At 46.9% G+C, this 26,106-nt stretch overlaps 1 protein-coding gene across 5 annotated transcripts in view; it reads left to right on the top strand.

The window, feature by feature from the left end:
• Positions 1–26,106, top strand: part of LOC138261567 (uncharacterized) — a 223,772-nt gene that overhangs the window by 193,505 nt on the left and 4,161 nt on the right. For all 5 annotated transcript variants that reach the window (XM_069210642.1, XM_069210640.1, XM_069210641.1 and 2 more), the window contains exon 5: positions 13–165. In XM_069210642.1, coding sequence (XP_069066743.1) covers positions 13–165 — 153 coding nt within the window. The remainder of the gene's footprint in view (positions 1–12; positions 166–26,106) is intronic.

The following is a 26,106-nucleotide window of genomic DNA, read 5'->3' on the forward strand; positions in this document are numbered from 1 at the left end:
TTTACTTTGCAGCGGTACTGACAGCAGGCTGTCCTGAAATGACAGCATTCATGGCAGATGAAGCTCTGCAGTCCATACCTGGGCTGACACCGATTCAGTATACCCTAAAACACTACCTGCTGTACCTGGACAAGATTAACAGTTGTTGCAGTAAACTGAACAAAGGTAAGTGGCAAAACATGATTATGATGAAGTAGTGTATTGTCTTAACCCCTTCGCTGCCAGGCCTTTTCCACCTCCTGTGCTAGGCCTTTTTTTGGCTATTTGGGGCAGTTCGCGCTTAGGCCCTCATAACGTTTTGTTCACATGAGCTAACCAAGCCAAATTTGCGTCCTTTATTTTCCAACATCCTAGGTATTCTAGAGGTACCCAGACTTTGTGGGTTCCCCTGAAGGAGGCCAAGAAATTAGCCAAAATACGGTGAAAATTTAGTTTTTTTCAAAAAAATGGGAAAAAGTGGCTGCAGAAGGAGGCTTGTGGTTTTTCCCCTGAAAATGGCATCAACAAAGAGTTTGCGGTGCTAAAATCACCAGCTTTCAGGAACAGGCAGACTTGAGTCAGAAAACCCAATTTTTCAACACAAATTTGGCATTTTACTGGGACATACCCTATTTTTAAATTTTTTTTGTGCTTTCAGCCTCCTTCCAGTCAGTGACAGAAATGGGCGTGAAACCAATGCTGGATCCCAGAAACCTAAACATTTCCGAAAAGTAGACAAAATTCTAAATTCAGCAAGGGGTAATTTGTGTAGATCCTACAAGGGTTTCCTACAGGAAATAACAACTTAAAAAGAAAAACTTTGAAATTGAGGTGAAAAAAACAGCAATCTTTCTCTACGTTTTACTCTGTAACTTTTTCCTGCAATGTCAAATTGTTTAAAGCAATATACAGTTACGTCTGCTGGACTCTTCTGGTTGCGGGGATATATAGGGCTTGTAGGTTCATCAAGAACCCTAGGTACCCAGAGCCAATAAATGAGCTGCACCCTGCAGTGGGTTTTCATTCAATACCGGGTATACAGCAATTCATTTGCTGAAATATAAAGAGTGAAAAATATCTATCAAGAAAACCTTTGTATTTCCAAAATGGGCACAAGATAAGGTATTGAGGAGCAGTGGTAATTTGCACATCTCTGAATTCCGGGGTGACCATACTAGCATGTGAATTACAGGGCATTTCTCAAATAGACGTCTTTTTTACACACTCTTATATTTGGAAGGACAAAATGTAGAGAAAGACAAGGGGCAATAACACTTGTTTTGCTATTCTATGTTCCCCCAAGTCTCCCGATAAAAATGATACCTCACTTGTGTGGGTAGGCCTAGCGCCCGCGACAGGAAATGCCCCAAAACACAACGTGGACACATCACACTTTTTGACAGAAAACAGAGGTGTTTTTTGCAAAGTGCCTACCTGTAGATTTTGCCCTCTAGCTCAGCTGGCACCTAGGGAAACCTACCAAACCTGTGCATTTTTTAAAACTAGAGACCTAGGGTAATCCAAGATGGGGTGACTTGTGGGGCTCTGACCAGGTTCTGTTACCCAGAATCCTTTGCAAAATATGGCTTAAAAAAAACAAGTTTTCCACTCATTTCGGTGACAGAAAATTCTGGAATCTGAGAGGATCCACAAATTTCCTTCCACCCAGCGTTCCCCCAAGTCACCCGATAAAAATGGTACCTCACTTGTGTGGGAAGGCCTAGCGCCTACGAAAGGAAGTGGCCCAAAACACACCGTGGACACATCACATTTTTTCACAGAAAACAGAGGTGTTTTTTGCGGTGTGCCTACCTGTGGATTTTGGCCTTTAGCTCAGCCGGCCCCAGGGGAGGCAGAAATGGCCTAAAATAAATTTACCCTACCCCTGGGAGCGACCCTTGCCTACGGGGTCGCTCCCCTTGCGTGACATTGGCGCAAAAAAAAAATCCCCGATGCCTAGTGGTTTCTACCCCCTTGGGGGCAGATTGACCTAAAATCGGCCGATCTGCCCCCAAGGGGGGCAGACATGATCTAAATACAATTTGCCCCCCAGGGGAGCGACCCTTTCCTAATGGGTCGCTCCCCATCGCTAAAAAAACAAACAAACAAAAAATAAAAACACAAAAAAAAATTGCCCTTACGCCTAGAGGATGGGCAGATCGGCCTAATAACAATTTGCCTCTAGCTCAGCCAGCCCCAGGGGGAGCAGGAATGGCCTAAAATAAATTTGCCCCACCCAACTAAACCCCCCACCCCCCACCCCCGGGAGAGACACCTTGCCTACGGAGTCGCTCTCCCTGGGTGTCATTGACGCAAAAAAAAAAATCCCTGGTGCCTAGTGGTTTCTGCCCCCCTTGGGGGCAGATCGGCCTAATCAAAATAGGCCTAAAATACATTTTTCCCCCAGGGGAGCGACCCTTGCCTAATGGGTCGCTCCCCTCACGTGAAATTTACGTAAAAAAAAAAAACTCCCTGGTGTCTAGTGGTTTCTGTCCCCCTTGCCTAAGGGGTCGCGCTCCACCTCCAAAAAAAAAAAATTATCCCTGGTGCCTAGAGGTTTCTGCCCCCCCCTCGGGCAGATCGGCCTAATAATAGGCCGATCTGCTCCCAGGGGGGGGGCAGAAAAGGCCTTCCAAAAAATGCCCCCCCCTGGAGCGACCCTTGCCCAATGGGTCGCTCCCTTATGCCAATGTAAAAAAAAAAAAAAAAATCCCTGGTGTCTAGTGGGCGTTTCAAAAGCCGGATTGTTTTGCAATCCGGCTTTTGAAACGCTCAGAGAGACTTCAAAGGGAAGAAAATTCCTTTCCTTCCCTTTGAAGCCTCTCTGGGCCTCCCCCACGTGATCGAAAGAGAAATGCTTTACATTTCTCTTTCGATCGCGCTGGAAGCTGAGCTTCTAGCGCGATGGGAGGAGGCCCTCTGTGATTGTCAGCGCGCGATGCGCACTGATGTCACGGGGTGTGGGGGGGTGTCAGGGGGGGAAGGGCTTTCCCTTCCATCCCTGTCTTGGCGGGGTAGGGTGGGGAGCACATGGGGGGAGCGCTAGCGCTCCCCCCCCCCCCAGTTCCCGGGTGCAGGACGAGGTGATCTTGGACCTTGACCTTGGACGAGATCACCTTGACTTTGGACGAGATCACCTCGTCCAAGGCACCGTAGGGGTTAAGGAGGTATAGGTAAACTGTCTGCAGGTAGGATCTTTGTACACCATAGTAAGTTATCACCAGATGGATATTAATGGCCATTCCTGTACCCCACAGGTTTAACATTCATACTTGCGAAGTTTAAAATCTCACCTGATGGTGTACTGCTTCACATGCACAAACTACCCCTAAAGTCTTTGAAGCAGGAACTTTAAGGGGATTTCAGTAGCTTGGAAAGTTAAACAGTGGCAGATGTGAGAATGAAAAAATAGAAGTGCTTTGTTCTTTTCATCTTACTCTACGGACATTTTCCTACATGCTTCAAGTTTTTGGCTGACTATAGAAGTGCAGAAGGGTTGCCACAGTTAGCGAGCCCTGTTAGATTGTCACTGCCTTGCAGTGACAGAAAGAGTATCCACAGTGTATTTGGGCGGAGCCTGGAGTGATTGCCAGTGTCCCAGGTGACTGATTGGTAATGTGCCCTTTCTGGAGTGTCTGGGAAGAGAGAGACTGGGTTATCTAGCACTGCTGGGGTTTAGCCATGTGTCCATGGGCTTGGGTGGCAGTGAGTGCAATTCCTTCTAGGGGTGCTTTTTCCTTGGAAGGGAATAGTTAAGCAAACAGGCAGGGATCCCAGGAACCCAAGGACTGGTCTGGACAGCAGTAGACTGTCTCAGGCCACCTGTGGACAGAATCGCTCTAGCATGAGATTGACAGGATTCATTGAAACTTAGATTTCCCCGTGTCAGTTTATGACAGATTACTCACCCAGACAGGTGGGGATGCCTCAGACCTTGCAAATAGCTAAAATCAGGGTTCATCATTTACACAGGTTGATTAGGCATATATAGATCTTGGTTAAGCCCTTTGAGAAATAGCAGATTCCCAAGGCCCTGCCTTTTCCCCATTTGCTTTTCTACTCACTACAGATAATGAGCAAACCCCCATGGAAGTTAGAGTTGCCTTAAGTCCACAGTGTGAGAACGTTAGTTTCTTGAGGTGCATGCATGAAACATAAAGGCTTATGTTTCTGTAAATGTTTTAGTTTCACTATATCTAGCAAAAGTGTGTGTGCTGTGCTTCGTGTGGCTCAGGGATGCAGCTATAATGAAAGAACAGAACATATCTCAGACCCACCAAAGTGGAAGTCTTTATGCTGTAGCTATAATGATCTCCTGAATGAAAGGAGACAGAAAAGCTGTTGTCATGGGTTGAACTATTTTGTTAATGAAAATGCACATAAATTCAAAGTCTCACATGCACTTCGGTCACAAGCACTTGAACAACTCCTTTTGTGGGATACATAGGTCAGCACCAACAATACTGGTGGTCATGCATAATAGGCATTATTGTGTGTGGGTTGCTAGGCTTTGAAACTTAACCTACTGAGTGCCTGACATCCATGGCCGATGGGATCAAGAGCTTGTCAAACAGGTCAGCAAGTGAGAGATGAAACTGTGTCTTGTGTTAGAATGTCTATGGTAAAGTTTCAGTTTTTTTAGAGTGGTAACCAATAAGTAACATTACTGTCTTGCTGCATGTCCCATGTCTTTCTCAATGTGCAAAATGGGGTTGTGGTCTGAGGTGTTTATCATGTGATTTAGCTGACACCAGAGACTCTTGTGGTCTTTCTTTAATAAGATCAAGCCTCCAGAATAACTCCTCAATAAGTTGACTTTCATCATGGAAGACCCATGGCTCATGTTGCCTGCATGTGGGGAGTGTGCCGGAGCACTCCCTGGAAACCTCAAACTGACTTAACACGTCACAGGACCCACACACTCCACGGGACACACCATCAACCCTGTCTGTCACCAATAACAGCATCAAAATCACCACTACCACACCTCTCACTTGGACCAACCACGCCATCGTCCACTTCCAAATCAACATCCCTCGTCAAACTAAACCCTTTACGACCAGCCTTGCCAGATGCAGCTAGATCTCCAAAGCTCACTGGTCCCACGCCCTCCACAGAAACCAGCCCAACCCAAGACGGCCTAAACTGCACCGTCAGACAGCTTGACGAATCAGTCACAGTGTGCGCTGACTGTATGGCATCCTGCAAACACAACACCCAAGGGAGAACGCAGAGGCAGACAAGCTGATACACTGAGGAACTGTTCAAGAACACTGCAAACAGCTGGAAAGAAGATGGAGTACTAACCACCTAATTACAAAGAAACCGACAAGGAGACTTACAAAGCAGCACTTAAAAGCTCAAATCAGCAGGTCAGAGCTATAAAAAAGAAGGTCCTAGCAGAGCACATAGACAACGGCTTCTATAGCTGTAAGAAATCTTTGTGATCGTCAAAGATTTCACCACACCTACTTCCATCACTAACAGTATCACCAATTCGCAAGACCTAATCGATTTACCTTTCAGACATTTTAAGTAGCAAAATCAAAACCATCTACAACAACTTTAACCCTCAACCTAACCCCTGCTGCCTCGCTTCCAGACTACCCACTAACCACCATGCGAACATTCAGACAACCTGGTAACCAATCACTATACAAGAAACAGCCAACATCATGGGGACCATCCACTGAGGCACCAACGGATCCTTGCCCCACCACATCTACAACATGGGTAACTTCCCAATCAATGAAATTGATTCCTGAATCCTGAACACATCCATCACCACTACAAGATTCCAGGAAGCCAGGACACATGCGGTGGTCAATGCACTCATGAAGAAACCATCAGCAGACTCCATCCAGGTAGCAAACTACTGTCCAATCTTCCTACTACCCTACCCTGCCAAAGTCATGGACAAAGACATGAAGAAGTAATTCACTTGCCACCTCAACACACATCAACTCCTAGATCCCATGCAATCATGCTTCTGACCCAGTCACAGCACAGAAACGACTCATCGTACCTACAGACGACAGCAGGTTGATCCTCAAAGAGGGGAAACAGCAGGCTGCAACAAAAAAGAACTTTGCTGCCTGCATCACCCCGGTAGCAACTTGGATGAGATTCAACTGCCTCAAACTTACTCAGGCACTGAAGTGGTGGTGATCTTCGTACCAAACTTACTGGCTTGGAATTCCACCTGGTGGCCAACAGACCTCGGAGCCACACCTACCACCACCACCACCCACGCCAGAAACGTAGGACTCATTCTAGACAAGCGTGGCATAACAGCGTAATTAAAAACAGTGACCTCCACTTGTTTACACATCCTGAGGGTACTACAAAAAAATCTTGAAGTGGCTACCAGAAAACACAAGGAAAACGGTCACACAAGCCCTGATAACCAGTAGACTGCACAACGACAATGCACTTCACGCAGGAATCAACAAACTGTTCCTGAACAGGCTTCAAACAATCCAAAATGCTACAGCAAGACTTGTCCTCAACCTCCCTTTCTCCACGTACATCACTCCACACGTCTAGGATCTTCAGTGACTGCCCATACACAAATGCACCCAGTTAAAACCTTTCACACACACCAAGCACTACACAAACTAGCCCCCACCTACCTCAACAACTGCATGCATTTCCACCAACCTCAGAGGCACCTCAGCTCAGGGACTTTCACTAGCACACATATCCTGTTTACACAAAAACAAAGCCGGAGTCCGTGCCTTCTCGTACATCTCCCCAAAAGAAAGGAACGACCTACCACAGCGCATCAGAGCTTCCTCATCGCTTCTTGAGTTCCGCAAGAGGCTGAAGCCCTGGCTGTTCAAATAAGTTCACGTGGGAGACAGCTGCCTACAAACCCGCAGTTTTCCTGAATACCTACACAAGCGATTAATGTACTGTACAGATAGTCATAACAAATATGCCCTTATTGAAGTGGCACCAATGTGACTGAATTGCTGGCTCTATGCTGTCCAAGTGCTATTAGTGACTAAATAGCCCAAAAGTGGCAGGGCCATCAATCTTGATAAATAACTGTTTGAGCTGATCTCAGGAATGCTAAGCTCTAACTGCAGCCAACAGGAGATACCTACTTCATTGCTGACTTGTCCACCCCATAGTTCTCTACCATTGTTTCTTCTCTGTACCTCTCAAGGTTTCTGGCTTGATTCCTCCACAAGAACAACAAAGTCTGGGAGTTGTGCACTTTAGGCCCGGGAGCAAATTCCAGAGGAGAGTGCACAACTAGCGGGCCTCAAGGAAGGAGGATAAGCCTCTGAAGAGTTACACCAGTAGCCTGTGTATAGGGCCAGCAAACTTTCTGTAATATGCCTGTCCACCGAGGGATGCTTGTATTTTGATATTATTGGCATCTTGCATATGGGTTCAAGGAAATTCAGTATTTGGGGTGAAAAGCCCTTCTACTGTGAAGGAATTCTAAACCACACTTTGATAGAGGAATATGAAGCTTAACCCCAGATTGAACAATGTGTTAAACTGACTGTGAACCTGAAGGCAGATAATATGCACACTAATTTATTGAGATGAAAACTTTACCAGTTGGCCTGCTCTCTACTGTGGTGCTAAATTCTAGATCTGAGGGGAACAACTGAGGAGGGCCTGCATTCTAGCAGAACCTTGGATTATGATCCCCCAGTGCCAATTTTGCCACACATTAGACAAGAAGCTGTCAGGGAGTCTAGGAAGATGGCAAGTGAGATCTGGGGTTACGAATCTCAGTGCTTCCTCATGAATTTTTGTTAAAGTGGTACAATGCCAGAACAAATGGGTGTGCCAGGTTATTCACAAGCTGATGCAGGTGAATGGAAGCACTGGCATCGTAGAGGGACCAGATGAACTGGCAGAGACAGTGAAAAAAAAAAGACTTTAGCAGTCAGAATGATCCATCTGCAAGGACCTTGTGATTCTGGGGAACCACTCCAGGAACTTGCCAACTCTATCAGGTGGATTTGCTGATTCCACTAGACCAATACTCAAGTTGAGCTTCTGCTACTACCTGTATCCTCCAACTGCCTTTCCCCAAGGTCAAGAATGTTGATTTGCACTTTGCATTCTTTTAGAACCTGTGGTTCTAAAAATTCTGGACCCATGTAATTTACTTTGCCACAGCAGTACGATTTTAGTATCAAAAGACTGATAATGACTAGTACACTAAGCATGAGCATTTTCGCTCAATTCCAGCAGCGTTTTCACCTCGAAATCGCCATTTTCGTCCTGCACTCGTGGCTCCCATTTTATACACGGCAGCCATTTTTAAAAGTTGCCCTCACATAGGCTTATAATACAGTCAGATTTGATTCCAAGGACACGTACACCTTGATTGACTTTTCTCTGACCTGGGCAAGCTGGAACCATTGCCTCAGGCCAAACCTGTTTGGTCAGTCCCTCTCCCAGTGGCCGAATCAGATAGCATCAAGGCACACCAGGCCATAAAACCCTTATTATCGCTCACACACCCTGCCTAACTTGCTCACACCTGCACCTGCTCTTTTCTTCTTCTTACTTTACGAGGGGGAGGTGCCCGTTTTTATTAGGGGTCCACACTTATCTGATGTAAAATACTAGGCCTTGCCGGGTAATTTATTATGGGTTGGATGACATGAAATATGAGGTTTCATCATGACACTGTTTTTTCCTTTGTAGTGAAAACATGTGAATGACCAACCAAAATGTCAAGAATGTTTGCCTGAAGCTTAAAAAACTGTATATAAGGAAACCTGACTTTGCATTGAAACACAGTCTCCTGAGAACATACAAATCGTGCTGTTGTACTTCTAGGACACTTGTCAATTGGTTGCAACCAATAAATTCGATCTTTGACTTCACCTAGAAGACTCTGAGTTTCTGTAGTCTGAATCAGGAAAGTACCCGAGGTCTTTGGGTGTACCCTGGCACCGCTGGGTTACCGGATCAGTAGCGGTTCTGAAAAACCCAGTACCACAAACCGATGGCTACCAGTATCGGACACTTGACTTCTTATTTTGCTATTTCCCCTTCGAATGAAGGAAGTTTAATTAGTTTTCTAGACCAAGTAATATTCTCATGTTGGGTCACACTTATTGACGTTGTTATTAAAATGAAGTTTTGTGGAGTCTTCCCATGCAGGACCTCTGGTTACAAAAAACACACATGCTGTAACCCTTTTTCTCTTTCTATTTTTCAGGAAATATGCTTATCGGTTTGTCCTTCTGTGTCATATATATGTTATTTCTGAGAGACTGCAGGGCTGGATAAGCTGAGCATGCCCATTGTACATTTTTAGGTGACTGAGGGGGTTATTACAACTTTGGAGGAGGTGTTAATCCGTCCCAAAAGTGACGGATTTACCACCAGCCGTTTTACGAGTTCCATAGGATATAATGGACTTGTAATACGGCTGGTGGTATATCCGTCACTTTACCGTCACTTTTGGGACGGATTAACACCTCCTCCAAAGTTGTAATAACCCCCTGAGTGTTTACAGAGGCAGTAGATTGTTGTGAGTAGGGGTATTAATATTAGTTTGAAACTATACTGTTGGGAAATACATTTGGGTTGCCATGGGATCTGATTCATATTACTAGAGTATCGTTCCTGGAGCCAGAAGTAGATTTCTGGTGTCAGGTGCCTCACAGGATGTGGAAGGAGAGTACTGGAGTTAACCATGGGGTTCAAGTTGAATAACTGCATTATGGCAAACCTGGTAGATCCCATAACGTTGTATGTTAGTATAAATGCATGGCGTCCTGAGCTTAGAGCACAACAGGCTGCTTTAGAGTAATGTGCTTTGTAAGGGTCTTTGACCTAACCTTGGTAGTAATGGTTTACAGACCCATCACAGTTGCCTCAGAGATGCTCGTGGGGCAGATGAGTCCAGTCTGATAGAGCCCTCCATTTATCCCTCTGTTCCCATCTGCATTTAGTTAGGCAAGTCATGACCCTCATCTTACCTGCTGTAGGAAGTTGGCTCGGTATGTGCTATTTCAAAGTAAGGAATAGCATGCACAGAGTCCAAGGGTTCCCCTTAGAGGTAAAATAGTGGTAAAAATAGATAATACTAATGCTCTATTTTGTGGTAGTGTGGTCGAGCAGTAGGCTTATCCAAGGAGTAGTGTTAAGCATTTGTTGTACATACACATAGACAATAAATGAGGTACACACACTCAGAGACAAATCCAGCCAATAGGTTTTTATATAGAAAATATCTTTTCTTAGTTTATTTTAAGAACCACAGGTTCAAATTCTACATGTAATATCTCATTCGAAAGGTATTGCAGGTAAGTACTTTAGGAACTTCAAATCATCAAAATTGCATGTGTACTTTTCAAGTTATTCACAAATAGCTGTTTTAAAAGTGGACACAGTGCAATTTTCACAGTTCCTAGGGGAGGTAAGTATTTGTTAGGTTAACCAGGTAAGTAAGACACTTACAGGGCTTAGTTCTTGGTCCAAGTTAGCCCACCGTTGGGGGTTCAGAGCAACCCCAAAGTCACCACACCAGCAGCTCAGGGCCGGTCAGGTGCAGAGTTCAAAGTGGTGCCCAAAACACATAGGCTAGAATGGAGAGAAGGGGGTGCCCCGGTTCCGGTCTGCTTGCAGGTAAGTACCCGCGTCTTCGGAGGGCAGACCAGGGGGGTTTTGTAGGGCACCGGGGGGGACACAAGTCCACACAGAAATTTCACCCTCAGCAGCGCGGGGGCGGCCGGGTGCAGTGTAGAAACAAGCGTCGGGTTTGCAATGTTAGTCTATGAGAGATCTCGGGATCTCTTCAGCGCTGCAGGCAAGCAAGGGGGGGGTTCCTCGGGGAAACCTCCACTTGGGCAAGGGAGAGGGACTCCTGGGGGTCACTTCTCCAGTGAAAGTCCGGTCCTTCAGGTCCTGGGGGCTGCGGGTGCAGGGTCTCTCCCAGGCGTCTGGACTTTAGGTTCAAAGAGTCGCGGTCAGGGGAAGCCTCGGGATTCCCTCTGCAGGCGGCGCTGTGGGGGCTCAGGGGGGACAGGTTTTTGTACTCACAGTCTTAGAGTAGTCCTGGGGTCCCTCCTGAGGTGTTGGATCGCCACCAGCCGAGTCGGGGTCGCCGGGTGCAGTGTTGCAAGTCTCACGCTTCTTGCGGAGAGCTTGCAGGGTTCTTTAAAGCTGCTGGAAACAAAGTTGCAGCTTTTCTTGGAGCAGGTCCGCTGTCCTCGGGAGTTTCTTGTCTTTTCGAAGCAGGGGCAGTCCTCAGAGGATGTCGAGGTCGCTGGTCCCTTTGGAAGGCGTCGCTGGAGCAGGATCTTTGGAAGGCAGGAGACAGGCCGGTGAGTTTCTGGAGCCAAGGCAGTTGTCGTCTTCTGGTCTTCCTCTGCAGGGGTTTTCAGCTAGGCAGTCCTTCTTCTTGTAGTTGCAGGAATCTAATTTTCTAGGGTTCAGGGTAGCCCTTAAATACTAAATTTAAGGGCGTGTTTAGGTCTGGGGGGTTAGTAGCCAATGGCTACTAGCCCTGAGGGTGGGTACACCCTCTTTGTGCCTCCTCCCAAGGGGAGGGGGTCACAATCCTAACCCTATTGGGGGAATCCTCCATCTGCAAGATGGAGGATTTCTAAAAGTTAGAGTCACTTCAGCTCAGGACACCTTAGGGGCTGTCCTGACTGGCCAGTGACTCCTCCTTGTTGCTTTCTTTGTTCCCTCCAGCCTTGCCGCCAAAAGTGGGGGCCGTGGCCGGAGGGGGTGGGCAACTCCACTAAGCTGGAGTGCCCTGCTGGGCTGTGACAAAGGGGTGAGCCTTTGAGGCTCACCGCCAGGTGTCACAGCTCCTGCCTGGGGGAGGTGTTAGCATCTCCACCCAGTGCAGGCTTTGTTACTGGCCTCAGAGTGACAAAGGCACTCTCCCCATGGGGCCAGCAACATGTCTCTAGTGTGGCAGGCTGCTGGAACCAGTCAGCCTACACAGCTAGTTGGTTAAGTTTCAGGGGGCACCTCTAAGGTGCCCTCTGTGGTGTATTTTACACTAAAATGTACACTGGCATCAGTGTGCATTTATTATGCTGAGAAGTTTGATACCAAACTTCCCAGTTTTCAGTGTAGCCATTATGGTGCTGTGGAGTTCGTGTTTGACAGACTCCCAGACCATATACTCTTATGGCTACCCTGCACTTACAATGTCTAAGGTTTTGTTTAGACACTGTAGGGGTACCATGCTCATGCACTGGTACCCTCACCTATGGTATAGTGCACCCTGCCTTAGGGCTGTAAGGCCTGCTAGAGGGGTGTCTTACCTATACTGCATAGGCAGTGAGAGGCTGGCATGGCACCCTGAGGGGAGTGCCATGTCGACTTACTCATTTTGTTCTCACTAGCACACACAGGCTTGTAAGCAGTGTGTGTGTGCTGAGTGAGGGGTCTCTAGGGTGGCATAAGACATGCTGCAGCCCTTAGAGACCTTCCTTGGCATCAGGGCCCTTGGTACTAGAAGTACCAGTTACAAGGGACTTATCTGAATGCCAGGGTGTGCCAATTGTGGATACAATGGTACATTTTAGGTGAAGGAACACTGGTGCTGGGGCCTGGTTAGCAGGGTCCCAGCACACTTCTCAGTCAAGTCAGCATCAGTATCAGGCAAAAAGTGGGGGGTAACTGCAACAGGGAGCCATTTCTTTACACAAGCCCCCCCCAGCCTTCAGGCCAGGAGACTCAGCCCAAGCTGGGAGAGTCTTCCTAGTCTGTCAGGCGAGGAAGAGTAGGAGAAATAGGCTGGTTAGTTGCAGGGCCTACTCTGCCTTACATCCTTCTGTTCAGGTCATTCCCTTTGGGGAACTGACCCACTTCCACAGTGATAGGACCTAGTCTGAATTGCCTCTTGTCTGCTTCTTCAATGTCTCCACCCATTCTTTTTATTTTGGGTTTAGAGGTATCCACCTCTGCTAATCTTATCTTAGCCAGAGTCATCCCTAGCTTACCCAAAGAGGTTACCCAGAGCTGGAGTAACCCCACCATGACCAACAGGGTCAGGGGGCCTAACTTGCTATTTGGCATGGGGTCTGACCACCATGCCAAGGATAGTGCAGCCACAAAGGCTAACACCCAGCAGAGGCCACTGACAGCTGTCAGTGCCCAGAACCACACCTTTAGCTCTTCACCTAAAAGGGAAGGGGCTAAGTTACAGGCTTCTTTGGGTTCAGGTTGCCTGTCTGCTGTATTGGAGTGGGGGGTTACCACATCTTGTAGTAAACACCCTTCTTCCACTCTTTCTTCTGTTAGCTGAGGAGCCACCCACTCAGGTTTAACAGTTGCCTGACTAGCCAGGACTTCTTGTGGGTCAGGTTGGACTTTATCAGGGCCATTTTTGGAGTTCTCCCCTACTGGAGCAGAATCTCCTTGGCTTGCTGTAACCTTGGCTAAAGGTTGTCCACCCTTCCTACTCTGTTTTCTTTTCTTCTTCTTCTGGGGCCTGCTTGCATTTACTGCAGAGGCAGGACTTCCAGAATCCTTGGGAGAGGACTGGCACTGGACCAGTTTCTCTCTTGGGCTCTGACTAACCTCTGGGTAGTCATTTCCAAGGAGACAATCAAGGGGGAGGTCTGTACTGACTACTACCCTTCTCCAGCTAAGAGTGCCACCCACTTCTATGGGCACTAAAGCCACAGGCCTCTTAGTGACCCTGTCTAGGCTAACTCTTACCCTGGCAGTCTCACCTGGGATGTACTGGTTTGAGAGCACCAGCCTGTCATGCACAATAGTGTGACTGGCACAAGTGTCTCTCAGGGCAGTGGTTGGGATTCCATTCACCAGTAGGTGGTGGAAGTGTCTACTTCCCTCTGGAATCTCCAACTCACCTGTTGGGCCCTGTTTCCAGTGGAAGGCTAGGAAGACCTCCTCATCTGAGGAGTCATCTCCCATGGCTACACTGGTTACCCCTGGAATTTTGTTCTGGGGTTTGTTTTTGGGACAAGAAGTGTCCTTGGTGTGGTGCCCAGACTGTTTACAGTTGTGGCACCATGCCTTAGTGGCATCCCAGTTCTTACCCTGGTACCCACCTTTGTTTTGGGTTGTGTCTTGGGGCCCACCCACCTGTTCTGGTTTTTGGGGGCCTACAGAGGACTCTTTTTCTTTGTTTCTAGTGTCACCCACTTTCTCCTGGGGAGTTTTTGTAACCCCTTTCTTTTGGTCACCCCCAGTGGAAGTTTTGGTTACCCTAGTCTTGACCCAGTGGTCTGCCTTCTTTCCCAATTCTTGGGGAGAAATTGGACCTAGGTCTACCAGATACTGATGCAACTTTTCATTGAAGCAGTTACTTAAAATGTGTTCTTTCATAAACAAATTATAAAGCCCAACATAGTCACACACTTCATTTCCAGTTAACCAACCATCCAGTGTTTTTACTGAGTAGTCTACAAAATCAACCCAGGTCTGGCTCGAGGATTTTTGAGCCCCCCTGAATCTAATTCTATACTCCTCAGTGGAGAATCCAAAGCCCTCAATCAGGGTACCCTTCATGAGGTCATAAGATTCTGCATCTTTTCCAGAGAGTGTGAGGAGTCTATCCCTACACTTTCCAGTGAACATTTCCCAAAGGAGAGCACCCCAGTGAGATCTGTTCACTTTTCTGGTTACACAAGCCCTCTCAAAAGCTGTGAACCATTTGGTGATGTCATCACCAGCTTCATATTTTGTTACAATCCCTTTGGGGATTTTTAGGATGTCAGGAGAATCTCTGACCCTATTTAAGTTGCTGCCACCATCGATGGGACCTAGGCCCATCTCTTTTCTTTCCCTTTCTATGGCTAGGAGCTGCTTTTCCAAAGCCAATCTTTTGGCCATCCTGGCTAACTGGATGTCCTCTTCACTGGGGTTATCCTCAGTGATTTCAGAGGTGCTGGTCCCTCCTGTGAGGGAGCCAGTATCTCTGACTAGTATTTTTGGAGTCAGGGCTTGAGAGGCCCTGTCCTCCCTAGATAGGACTGGTAGGGGGGAATCTTCCTCCAATTCACTATCATCTTCCTCTGAGTTGCCACCCTCAGAGGGGTTGGCCTTTTCAAACTCTGCCAAAAGCTCCTGGAGCTGTATTTTGGTAGGTTTGGGGCCTATGGTTATTTTCTTTAGTTTACAGAGTGACCTTAGCTCTCTCATCTGTAGATGGAGGTAAGGTGTGGTGTCGAGTTCCACCACAGTCACATCTGTGCTAGACATTTTGCTTCTAAAAGTTGGAATACTTTTTAAGAATCTAAAACTGGTTCTAGAATCTAATTCGAACTTTTACAAACTTTTAAACTCTAAAAGAAATGCTAAACAGGATCTAACACAAGGCCCTAGCAGGTCTTTTAAGAATTTAGAAAACTTTTCAAATTGCAAAAATCAATTTCTAATGACAATTTTGGAATTTGTCGTGTGATCAGGTATTGGCTGAGTAGTCCAGCAAATGCAAAGTCTTGTACCCCACCGCTGATCCACCAATGTAGGAAGTTGGCTCGGTATGTGCTATTTCAAAGTAAGGAATAGCATGCACAGAGTCCAAGGGTTCCCCTTAGAGGTAAAATAGTGGTAAAAATAGATAATACTAATGCTCTATTTTGTGGTAGTGTGGTCGAGCAGTAGGCTTATCCAAGGAGTAGTGTTAAGCATTTGTTGTACATACACATAGACAATAAATGAGGTACACACACTCAGAGACAAATCCAGCCAATAGGTTTTTATATAGAAAAATATCTTTTCTTAGTTTATTTTAAGAACCACAGGTTCAAATTCTACATGTAATATCTCATTCGAAAGGTATTGCAGGTAAGTACTTTAGGAACTTCAAATCATCAAAATTGCATGTGTACTTTTCAAGTTATTCACAAATAGCTGTTTTAAAAGTGGACACTTAGTGCAATTTTCACAGTTCCTAGGGGAGGTAAGTATTTGTTAGGTTAACCAGGTAAGTAAGACACTTACAGGGCTTAGTTCTTGGTCCAAGTTAGCCCACCGTTGGGGGTTCAGAGCAACCCCAAAGTCACCACACCAGCAGCTCAGGGCCGGTCAGGTGCAGAGTTCAAAGTGGTGCCCAAAACACATAGGCTAGAATGGAGAGAAGGGGGTGCCCCGGTTCCGGTCTGCTTGCAGGTAAGTACCCGCGTCTTCGGAGGGCAGACCAGGGGGGTTTTGTAGGGCACCGGGGGGGACACAAGTCCACACAGAAATTTCACCCTCAGCAGCGCGGGGGCGGCCGGGTGCAGTGTAGAAACAAGCGTCGGGTTTGCAATGTTAGTCTATGAGAGATCTCGGGATCTCTTCAGCGCTGCAGGCAGGCAAGGGGGGGGTTCCTCGGGGAAACCTCCACTTGGGCAAGGGAGAGGGACTCCTGGGGGTCACTTCTCCAGTGAAAGTCCGGTCCTTCAGGTCCTGGGGGCTGCGGGTGCAGGGTCTCTCCCAGGCGTCGGGACTTTAGGTTCAAAGAGTCGCGGTCAGGGGAAGCCTCGGGATTCCCTCTGCAGGCGGCGCTGTGGGGGCTCAGGGGGGACAGGTTTTTGTACTCACAGTCTTAGAGTAGTCCTGGGGTCCCTCCTGAGGTGTTGGATCGCCACCAGCCGAGTCGGGGTCGCCGGGTGCAGTGTTGCAAGTCTCACGCTTCTTGCGGAGAGCTTGCAGGGTTCTTTAAAGCTGCTGGAAACAAAGTTGCAGCTTTTCTTGGAGCAGGTCCGCTGTCCTCGGGAGTTTCTTGTCTTTTCGAAGCAGGGGCAGTCCTCAGAGGATGTCGAGGTCGCTGGTCCCTTTGGAAGGCGTCGCTGGAGCAGGATCTTTGGAAGGCAGGAGACAGGCCGGTGAGTTTCTGGAGCCAAGGCAGTTGTCGTCTTCTGGTCTTCCTCTGCAGGGGTTTTCAGCTAGGCAGTCCTTCTTCTTGTAGTTGCAGGAATCTAATTTTCTAGGGTTCAGGGTAGCCCTTAAATACTAAATTTAAGGGCGTGTTTAGGTCTGGGGGGTTAGTAGCCAATGGCTACTAGCCCTGAGGGTGGGTACACCCTCTTTGTGCCTCCTCCCAAGGGGAGGGGGTCACAATCCTAACCCTATTGGGGGAATCCTCCATCTGCAAGATGGAGGATTTCTAAAAGTTAGAGTCACTTCAGCTCAGGACACCTTAGGGGCTGTCCTGACTGGCCAGTGACTCCTCCTTGTTGCTTTCTTTGTTCCCTCCAGCCTTGCCGCCAAAAGTGGGGGCCGTGGCCGGAGGGGGCGGGCAACTCCACTAAGCTGGAGTGCCCTGCTGGGCTGTGACAAAGGGGTGAGCCTTTGAGGCTCACCGCCAGGTGTCACAGCTCCTGCCTGGGGGAGGTGTTAGCATCTCCACCCAGTGCAGGCTTTGTTACTGGCCTCAGAGTGACAAAGGCACTCTCCCCATGGGGCCAGCAACATGTCTCTAGTGTGGCAGGCTGCTGGAACCAGTCAGCCTACACAGCTAGTTGGTTAAGTTTCAGGGGGCACCTCTAAGGTGCCCTCTGTGGTGTATTTTACACTAAAATGTACACTGGCATCAGTGTGCATTTATTATGCTGAGAAGTTTGATACCAAACTTCCCAGTTTTCAGTGTAGCCATTATGGTGCTGTGGAGTTCGTGTTTGACAGACTCCCAGACCATATACTCTTATGGCTACCCTGCACTTACAATGTCTAAGGTTTTGTTTAGACACTGTAGGGGTACCATGCTCATGCACTGGTACCCTCACCTATGGTATAGTGCACCCTGCCTTAGGGCTGTAAGGCCTGCTAGAGGGGTGTCTTACCTATACTGCATAGGCAGTGAGAGGCTGGCATGGCACCCTGAGGGGAGTGCCATGTCGACTTACTCATTTTGTTCTCACTAGCACACACAGGCTTGTAAGCAGTGTGTGTGTGCTGAGTGAGGGGTCTCTAGGGTGGCATAAGACATGCTGCAGCCCTTAGAGACCTTCCTTGGCATCAGGGCCCTTGGTACTAGAAGTACCAGTTACAAGGGACTTATCTGAATGCCAGGGTGTGCCAATTGTGGATACAATGGTACATTTTAGGTGAAGGAACACTGGTGCTGGGGCCTGGTTAGCAGGGTCCCAGCACACTTCTCAGTCAAGTCAGCATCAGTATCAGGCAAAAAGTGGGGGGTAACTGCAACAGGGAGCCATTTCTTTACACCTGCCCTTCCAGTCTGTTCTGACCTCTTAATCTGGGTTGTTCACGTCATGCAGCATGTATGCCTATCTAGAGCTCCCCATTCAGTATCCTTAACCTATTCAGCTTTTCTTTGCCTGCATATACTCTGCTGGGTCATTTTTGCTGATCTGTGTTCATACTCTACTTACCTTTGCTTCTATCAACATATAATGTTTGTGTATCTTGTGTGTGGATTTAATCTTTCCAGATGCTTTTTCTTTGATTCACTGTTCTTCCTATAACCAGCTCTGGGAACTCTTTGTGTTAATTCATAATTCCTTCCATTCATGTTTTGTGACTCTTTTAATCTCTGTGCTACTCTTGAGTTATTATTCACTGATACTTTACATTGCTTCTGTATGTATACTTTTTAATTGGGCAGCACATCAAAGGCTTAACACATACACAATAAATATTTGCGAGAAAGCAAAAAAAGAGTCAAACTGAATACTCCCAGTGCCTTAACTTCTATTTTCTGTAACATGGTGGCAGTCCTCATGTGGTTATTTGGGTTTATGTCCAGTCTAAATGTATCCCATACCTGCTTAAATCACCTTGGCCTGCTCGTTTTGTTAGTCATTTCCCAAGCAATCCAAAATGGAAAGTCAGTGTTTTTTAACAGCAGAGCAAACAGTGAATATGTGGGCTCCTTGTTCCCCTTCATGCATAATTCTGGGGCAAGCGTGATTTCCTGATTGAGGCCATGTTTGGGTTTATGCAGGGGTGATGTGATACAGTAATCAAACAGATTACTATTATGTTGCAACCGATATTTAAAGATAAGGTGTACTATACATCATCCTTAAAGACACTTCCTAATAACTTTTGCAACCTGTTCCTTAAGTGACCAAGCCCAGTTAATGGCCCATTGTATCATGTCATCCTGCATTGTCTCCCTCAGAAAACCAGAAACCTGTGGGTTTGGGCAAGTTAAATCATGGAGAATCTGCATATATTTAAAGAATCCATATATAGGTATTACAAATTGCTTTTTAATATCGAAAAGATTTTAACCCCATTTTTATTTAGTAATTGACAAACTGTAATACGCTTGTTTACTACCCACTATGCCTTGGTATGTCAAATATCGAGGGCAATACAGGGCTACCTCAAAGCATTATCCCACTTTACTCCTTGGGACCCTTCTGTGATCTAAAAAAATATACATGTACTTATATATATTGTTTTATCCCTAAAGCGAAGTAGGCAATGACATTCCATAAAGTTAAATAGCAATACATATTACATTGACCATATCAATAATTGAAGTGAGGGAAGTGGTGTATCTGAGTATTATGGCCACTGTTATGTCAGAAAGCAGCCCAGTAGTAATTCTTAAAGTGAAGATTTGCTCACCCTCCCTGCTCCTTTTGCAACTTAAGGTATCTGATAGCTTCTCTTGGAGGGAGTTATGTCCAAATAAATGAAGACCTTATCAAATTTGCTTTCCTAAAAATGCTAAGAGGTAATGCCTAGCTGATCAGCAGCAAATGAGATTTGATTCACAGCACCCTGCTACATTTAGTAGCCATCACTAAAACCTGTATTGATTCCAAATACACTGTCACTTCTGCAGCACTCCACACTGACCAGTACACCTTTTTCCATTCTCCTTAACAGCATCTAGTCTTCTCTTCAAATCATTCCAGACTGCCAATGCACTGACACCCATCAATCTTTCATCGAATTTGAGTCAACAACACTCTTTACCACTTTCAAGATCCATGTCGTAGCACTTTACAGTCCCGCAAGTGTCATAGTCTTTCTTTAAAGACTATGGGCCTCAATACAACCCTGGTGGTCAAAGACCGCCAGGGCTGTTTCAGCGCTTTTACTGCCAACAGGCTGGTGGTACAATTTTGCCGATTACGACCACGGCGGAAGCGCCGCGGTCGCACCGCCGGGACCGGCAGTTTCCCGCCACAGTCGTCCCGGCGGTTTCCTGCCACAGTCGTCACAGCGGTTTTAATCCGCCATGGCAGTGCTGCTTGCAGCGCTGCCCAGGGGATTACGAGTCCCCTTCCCGCCAGCCTGTCCATGAGGGAAGGAACAGCCATGGAAAGGCTGGCGGGAAGGAGAGTCGCAGGGCCCCTGCACTGCCTATACACTTGGCATGGGCAGTGCAGGGGGCCCCAGGCACAGCCCCACACTGCTTTTCACTGTCTGCACAGCAGACAGTGAAAAGCACGACGGGTGCAGCTGCACACGGCCGCAACACCGCCGGCTCCCATGTTGTGGCCGACATCCCCGCTGGGCCGGCTGGGATGTCAAAATGGGCACGGCGAGAGTGCGGCTGCATTGGCGGGCACACAGTGGTTAAACCTTGGCGGGCGGCAAGGTTGTAATGACGCCCTATGACATTGAATTTTAATCAGTAACACTCAGCGTTCACCTCATCATCAAAAGAAACTTTAACTGGACATCCACAATCAACTACAGTGCAGCCTCTTTTCATAGCTTGTGTAGTGAGACTCTACTTAATACTTTCACTATACCCATTCATAAACTGGGGAAACCATTGGACTAAATAATGTTTTCTGATCCTTGTCCCTCTGAGTATGCCTTTGTCGACATATCAATCGCTATGCCCCATTCCTTTCATTTCTACCCCACTTGTCTAAATGAAAACAGTCCACTGCCTCTGTCTCTGCTTCCCTACACCAAACTCCAAGACCAAATCACACAGTGTCACTCCTTTACTACAGACTACATCATTCGCAGATTCAACCCGGTCCTCTTTTGACTATCACTGTTGTATGTACACATTCTCTCCAAAAGCATCATGACCACCACCACTAACTACTCTGCACATTTGTTACTTGTAAACACTGATTTGCACACTCCATAATTGACACAAAAGACTACTGAAAACCTACGTGCATACAAACAAGCCTTAAACATGATATTTACAGCTCTTGACACTGCTAAATCTGTCTCCGAAAACTTTCATCACCCCTCTTCAGCCAAGCTCACAGCTACTGGCATGCACATTTAAAAATGTGCTTGCCTTTTTTAAAACAACTGTCTTCTTCTCTCGCCACATCAAACTTTGCCACCTACTTCTCTTACAAATCACCGCTGTTAGACATATCCTTGTCTCACTGCTAATCTCTCCACCACCCTTTGTTTACTGCTCTACTACTCCACTAACGATCCTCTTCTCTTCTTGCCAAGCTTTCACTTAGATACCCCTTGGAGCTTATGCCAATACTCAAATCTACTAAACCTTTTTGCGCTTCTTTCAGTCCTCAAACTATAAACCGTCTTGCTCTGACCTGTAACCTACTGCTCAGTCTGTCCACTCACTCCTATCTGGTACTGATCCCACATGCTTTTAAACTACAGTGGCGCTAGTCTTATTTAAAAAACATACAGGTTGACCCGCCTTCCTAATCAATCCATTAGCCCGTGTCTCCACTCCTGTTCGTCTCTAAAATACTTGAACGTGTAGTCTTCAACCATCTGACTCTCTATCTCACTTCTATGAATCTGCTTATTAACTTCAGGTCTGGATTCCATCCACTCCACGCTGCTGAAACAACCCTCACATACATAGCTAACTTCATCACCTGTGTCCATCACAGCCACCTACCACATATATATGTTCGATGGCATGTGTAGCTTCAGATACACATGCTTTGCACATCCCTCAATCTAGTGTTGGGCTCGGAGAGTTCCAAGTTGTTTTTCTTCGAAGAAGTCTTTTCGAGTCACTAGATCGAGGGACTCCTCCCCTTTCGGATCCATTGCGCATGGGCGTCGACTCCATCTTAGATTGTTTTCTTTCCGCCATCGGGTTCGGATGTGTTCCTTTTCGTTCCGCGCTTCGGTTCGAAAAGTTAGTGAAAACTCGGAAAATTCGACGGTATTGTTTGCGTTCGGTATCGGGTTAGTTACAACAGATCGACACCGAATTTGGAAGAGCTCCGGCGGCCCTTCGGGGTTTTCGATTCTCCAGCGGGGCCTGGTCGGCCTGACCGCGTGTGTCTTCAAGGCTAATGGAACGGACCCCATTCCGCTGCTGCCCCGAATGTCACAACAAGTATCCTTACACAGATCAGCATTTGGACTGTAATTTGTGTTTGTCGCCAGAACACAAAGAGGAAACCTGTGAGGCCTGTCGAGCATTTCGGTCCAGAAAGACTTTAAGGGACCGAAGAGCAAGAAGACAACAGATGGCGTCGGTGCCGACAGGTCAAAAACACATGGAGGAAGAAGAGGAAGCCTTCTCCATCGAGGATTCGGACTCGGAAGAGGTCGATCCTGAACAGAGGCCGAAAACCGTGAGTAAGACATCGATACACAAGACTCACGTAAAAACCAGTAAAGCCCAGGGGACGCCACCGCCAACAGGCCATGGCTTAACCCGAAAAATAGGTGACCGGGCATCGGCACCGAAAAAGGGCATGCATGTGTCGAAGTCATCTGACTCCGGTCGAGATACCGGCACAGAGCAGACTCGCCCCCGAGACACCGGGTCAGAGCAGACTCGACCCCGAGACACTGGGTCAGAGCAATCTTGGCACCGAGAGAGCGGCACCGAACCAAGTCGGCACAGAGAAATCAGTACGCCGAAGAGCAAAAAAGTGTCGTCTGAACCAAAAAAGGCAGCCGAAAAGGTTTCGATACCGAAACATCCGGCCTTAGAACCGAAATCAAGTTCCTACACAGAGGAACAAGGCCTGTCCTCACAAATGCAAACACATAGATTTGGACAGGAACTGGAGACAATGGAGCCAGACTACACCCAAAGAAGGCTCCACATCCAAAAAGAAACAGGGAAGACCAGCACTCTCCCTCCGATTAGAATGAAACGCAAACTTGCCTTCCAAGAGAAAGACAAGCAGCCACAGGCAAAGGTGGCTAAACAAGTAACCCCGCCACCATCTCCGCAACCATCACCGGTAGCCACTCCACCAATGATGCAATCCCCAACTCATACAGGGATGAGTCAGGATGATCCAGACGCGTGGGATCTTTATAATGCGCCAGTGGCAGATAACAGTCCTGACTGTTATCCAGCTAGACCGTCACCACCTGAAGATAGTACAGCCTACGCACAGGTGGTGTCAAGGGCAGCGGCGTTTCATAATGTCAGCCTGCATAGAGAGCCAATTGAAAACGACATTCTATTTAATACACTGTCATCCACACACAGCCAGTACCAGAGTCTCCCCATGCTACCTGGAATGCTAAAACACTCCAAACAAGTGTTTGAGGAGCCTGTAAAAGGAAGGGCCATTACTCCAAGAGTGTAGAAAAAATATAAACCGCCACCAACAGACCCCGTGTACATCACACAACAGTTAACACCGGACTCAGTGGTAGTAGGGGCAGCTCGCAAGAGGGCCAACTCACACACTTCAGGAGATGCACCACCTCCAGACAAAGAGAGTCGTAAGTTCGACGCAGCAGGGAAAAGGGTGGCGGCACAGGCAGCAAACCAGTGGCGTATTGCCAACTCAAGGCTTTGTTGGCCAGATATGATAGGGCTCATTGGGACGAAATGCAACACTTTATAGAACATTTGCCCAAGGAGTTCCAAAAGAGAGCACAGCAAGTGGTGGAAGAAGGACAGAGTATCTCAAACAATCAGATACGGTCAGCAATGGATGTGGCAGACACAGCTGCTAGAACTGTAAACACAGCAGTGACAATAAGGAGACATGCATGGCTGCGTACATCAGGATTCAAGCCGGAAATACAACAAGCCGTGCTGAATATGCCATTTAACAGACAGCAGTTGTTTGGGCCGGAAGTGGACACTGCCATCGAAAAACTTAAAAAGGACACTGATACGGCCAAAGCCATGGGCGCCCTCTACTCCCCACAGAGCAGAGGCACATTTCGGAAAACACAGTTTCGAGGGGGGTTTCGAGGACAAAGCACGGAACCCACAACCTCACAAACAAGACCCACTTATCAGAGCCAATATCAGCGGGGAGGTTTTCGGGGACAATATAGAGGGGGACAATTCCAAAAAAGTAGAGGGAAGTTCCAAAGTCCCAAAACTCCACAAAACAAGCAGTGACTTAGACGTCACAAATCCCCAACACATAACACCTGTGGGGGGAGACTAACCAAGTTCTACAAACAATGGGAGGAAATAACAACAGATACTTGGGTCCTAGCAATTATCCAGCATGGTTATTGCATAGAATTTCTCAAATTCCCGCCAAATGTCCCACCGAAAACACACAATATGTCAAAACAACACATGGATCTTCTACAATTGGAGGTCCAAGCGTTGTTACAAAAAGATGCAATAGAAATAGTACCAATTCATCAGAGAGGAACAGGAGTTTACTCGCTGTACTTTCTCATACCCAAAAAGGACAAAACTCTAAGACCTATATTAGATCTCAGAACACTAAATATCTACATCAAATCAGATCACTTTCACATGGTGACATTACAGGACGTAATCCCATTGCTCAAACAACAAGACTATATGACAACACTAGACCTAAAGGATGCATACTTCCATATACCGATACATCCTTCACACAGAAAGTACTTAAGGTTTGTATTCCAAGGGGTACATTACCAATTCAAAGTGTTGCCATTCTGGATAACAACTGCGCCAAGAGTTTTTACAAAATGCCTGGCAGTAGTAGCTGCTCACATCAGAAGGCAGCAAATACAAGTGTTCCTGTACCTAGACGATTGGTTAATCAAAACCAACACGCAAGACCGGTGTTCACAACACACAAATTATGTAATAGAAACACTCCACAAACTAGGTTTCTCACTCAACTACACAAAGTCACACCTTCAGCCGTGTCAAACACAGCAATACTTAGGGGCGACAATCAACACAACAAAAGGGATTGCCTCTCCAAGTCCACAAAGAGTACAGGCATTTCACAATGTAATACAGGCCATGTATCCAAAACAAAAGATACAAGTCAAGATAGTGATGAAACTACTAGGCATGATGTCCTCATGCATAGCCATTGTCCCAAATGCAAGATCGCACATGCGGCCCTTACAACAGTGCCTAGCATCACAATGGTCACAGGCACAGGGTCAACTTCTAGATCTAGTGTTGATAGACCGCCAAACATACACCTCGCTTCAATGGTGGAACAATATAAATTTAAACCAAGGGCGGCCTTTCCAAGACCCAGTGCCTCAATACGTAATAACAACAGATGCCTCCATGATAGGGTGGGGAGCACACCTCAACCAATACAGCATCCAAGGACAATGGGACACTCAGCAAAGACAGTTTCACATAAATCACTTAGAACTACTGGCAGTATTTCTAGCGTTGAAAGCATTTCAACCCATAATAAGCCACAAACACATTCTTGTCAAAACAGACAACATGACAACGATGTATTATCTGAACAAACAGGGAGGAACACACTCGACACAGTTGTGTCTCCTGGCACAGAGAATATGGCATTGGGCGATTCACAACCACATTCGCCTAATAGCACAGTTTATTCCAGGGATTCAGAATCAGTTAGCAGACAATCTCTCTTGGGATCACCAACAGATCCACGAATGGGAGATTCACCCCCAAATACTAAACACGTACTTCCAAAAATGGGGAACACCACAAATAGACCTATTTGCAACAAAAGAAAACGCGAAATGCCAAAACTTCGCATCCAGATGCCCACAGAAGCAGTCTCAGGGCAATGCGTTATGGATGAGTTGGTCAGGGATATTTGCATACGCTTTTCCCCCTCTCCCACTCCTTCCATATCTGGTAAACAAATTGAGTCAAAACAAACTCAAACTCATATTAATAGCACCAACTTGGGCAAGACAACTTTGGTATACAACACTACTAGACCTCTCAGTAGTGCCTCATGTCAAACTACCAAACAGACCAGATCTGTTAACTCAACACAAACAACAGATCAGACACCCAAATCCAACATCGCTGAATCTAGCAATTTGGCTCCTGAAGTCTTAGAATTCGGACATTTGGACCTCACACAGGAATGCATGGAGGTCATAAAA

This window comes from Pleurodeles waltl, chromosome 10, assembly GCF_031143425.1.
Source record: "Pleurodeles waltl isolate 20211129_DDA chromosome 10, aPleWal1.hap1.20221129, whole genome shotgun sequence".
In the NCBI taxonomy this organism is placed as follows: domain Eukaryota; kingdom Metazoa; phylum Chordata; class Amphibia; order Caudata; family Salamandridae; genus Pleurodeles; species Pleurodeles waltl.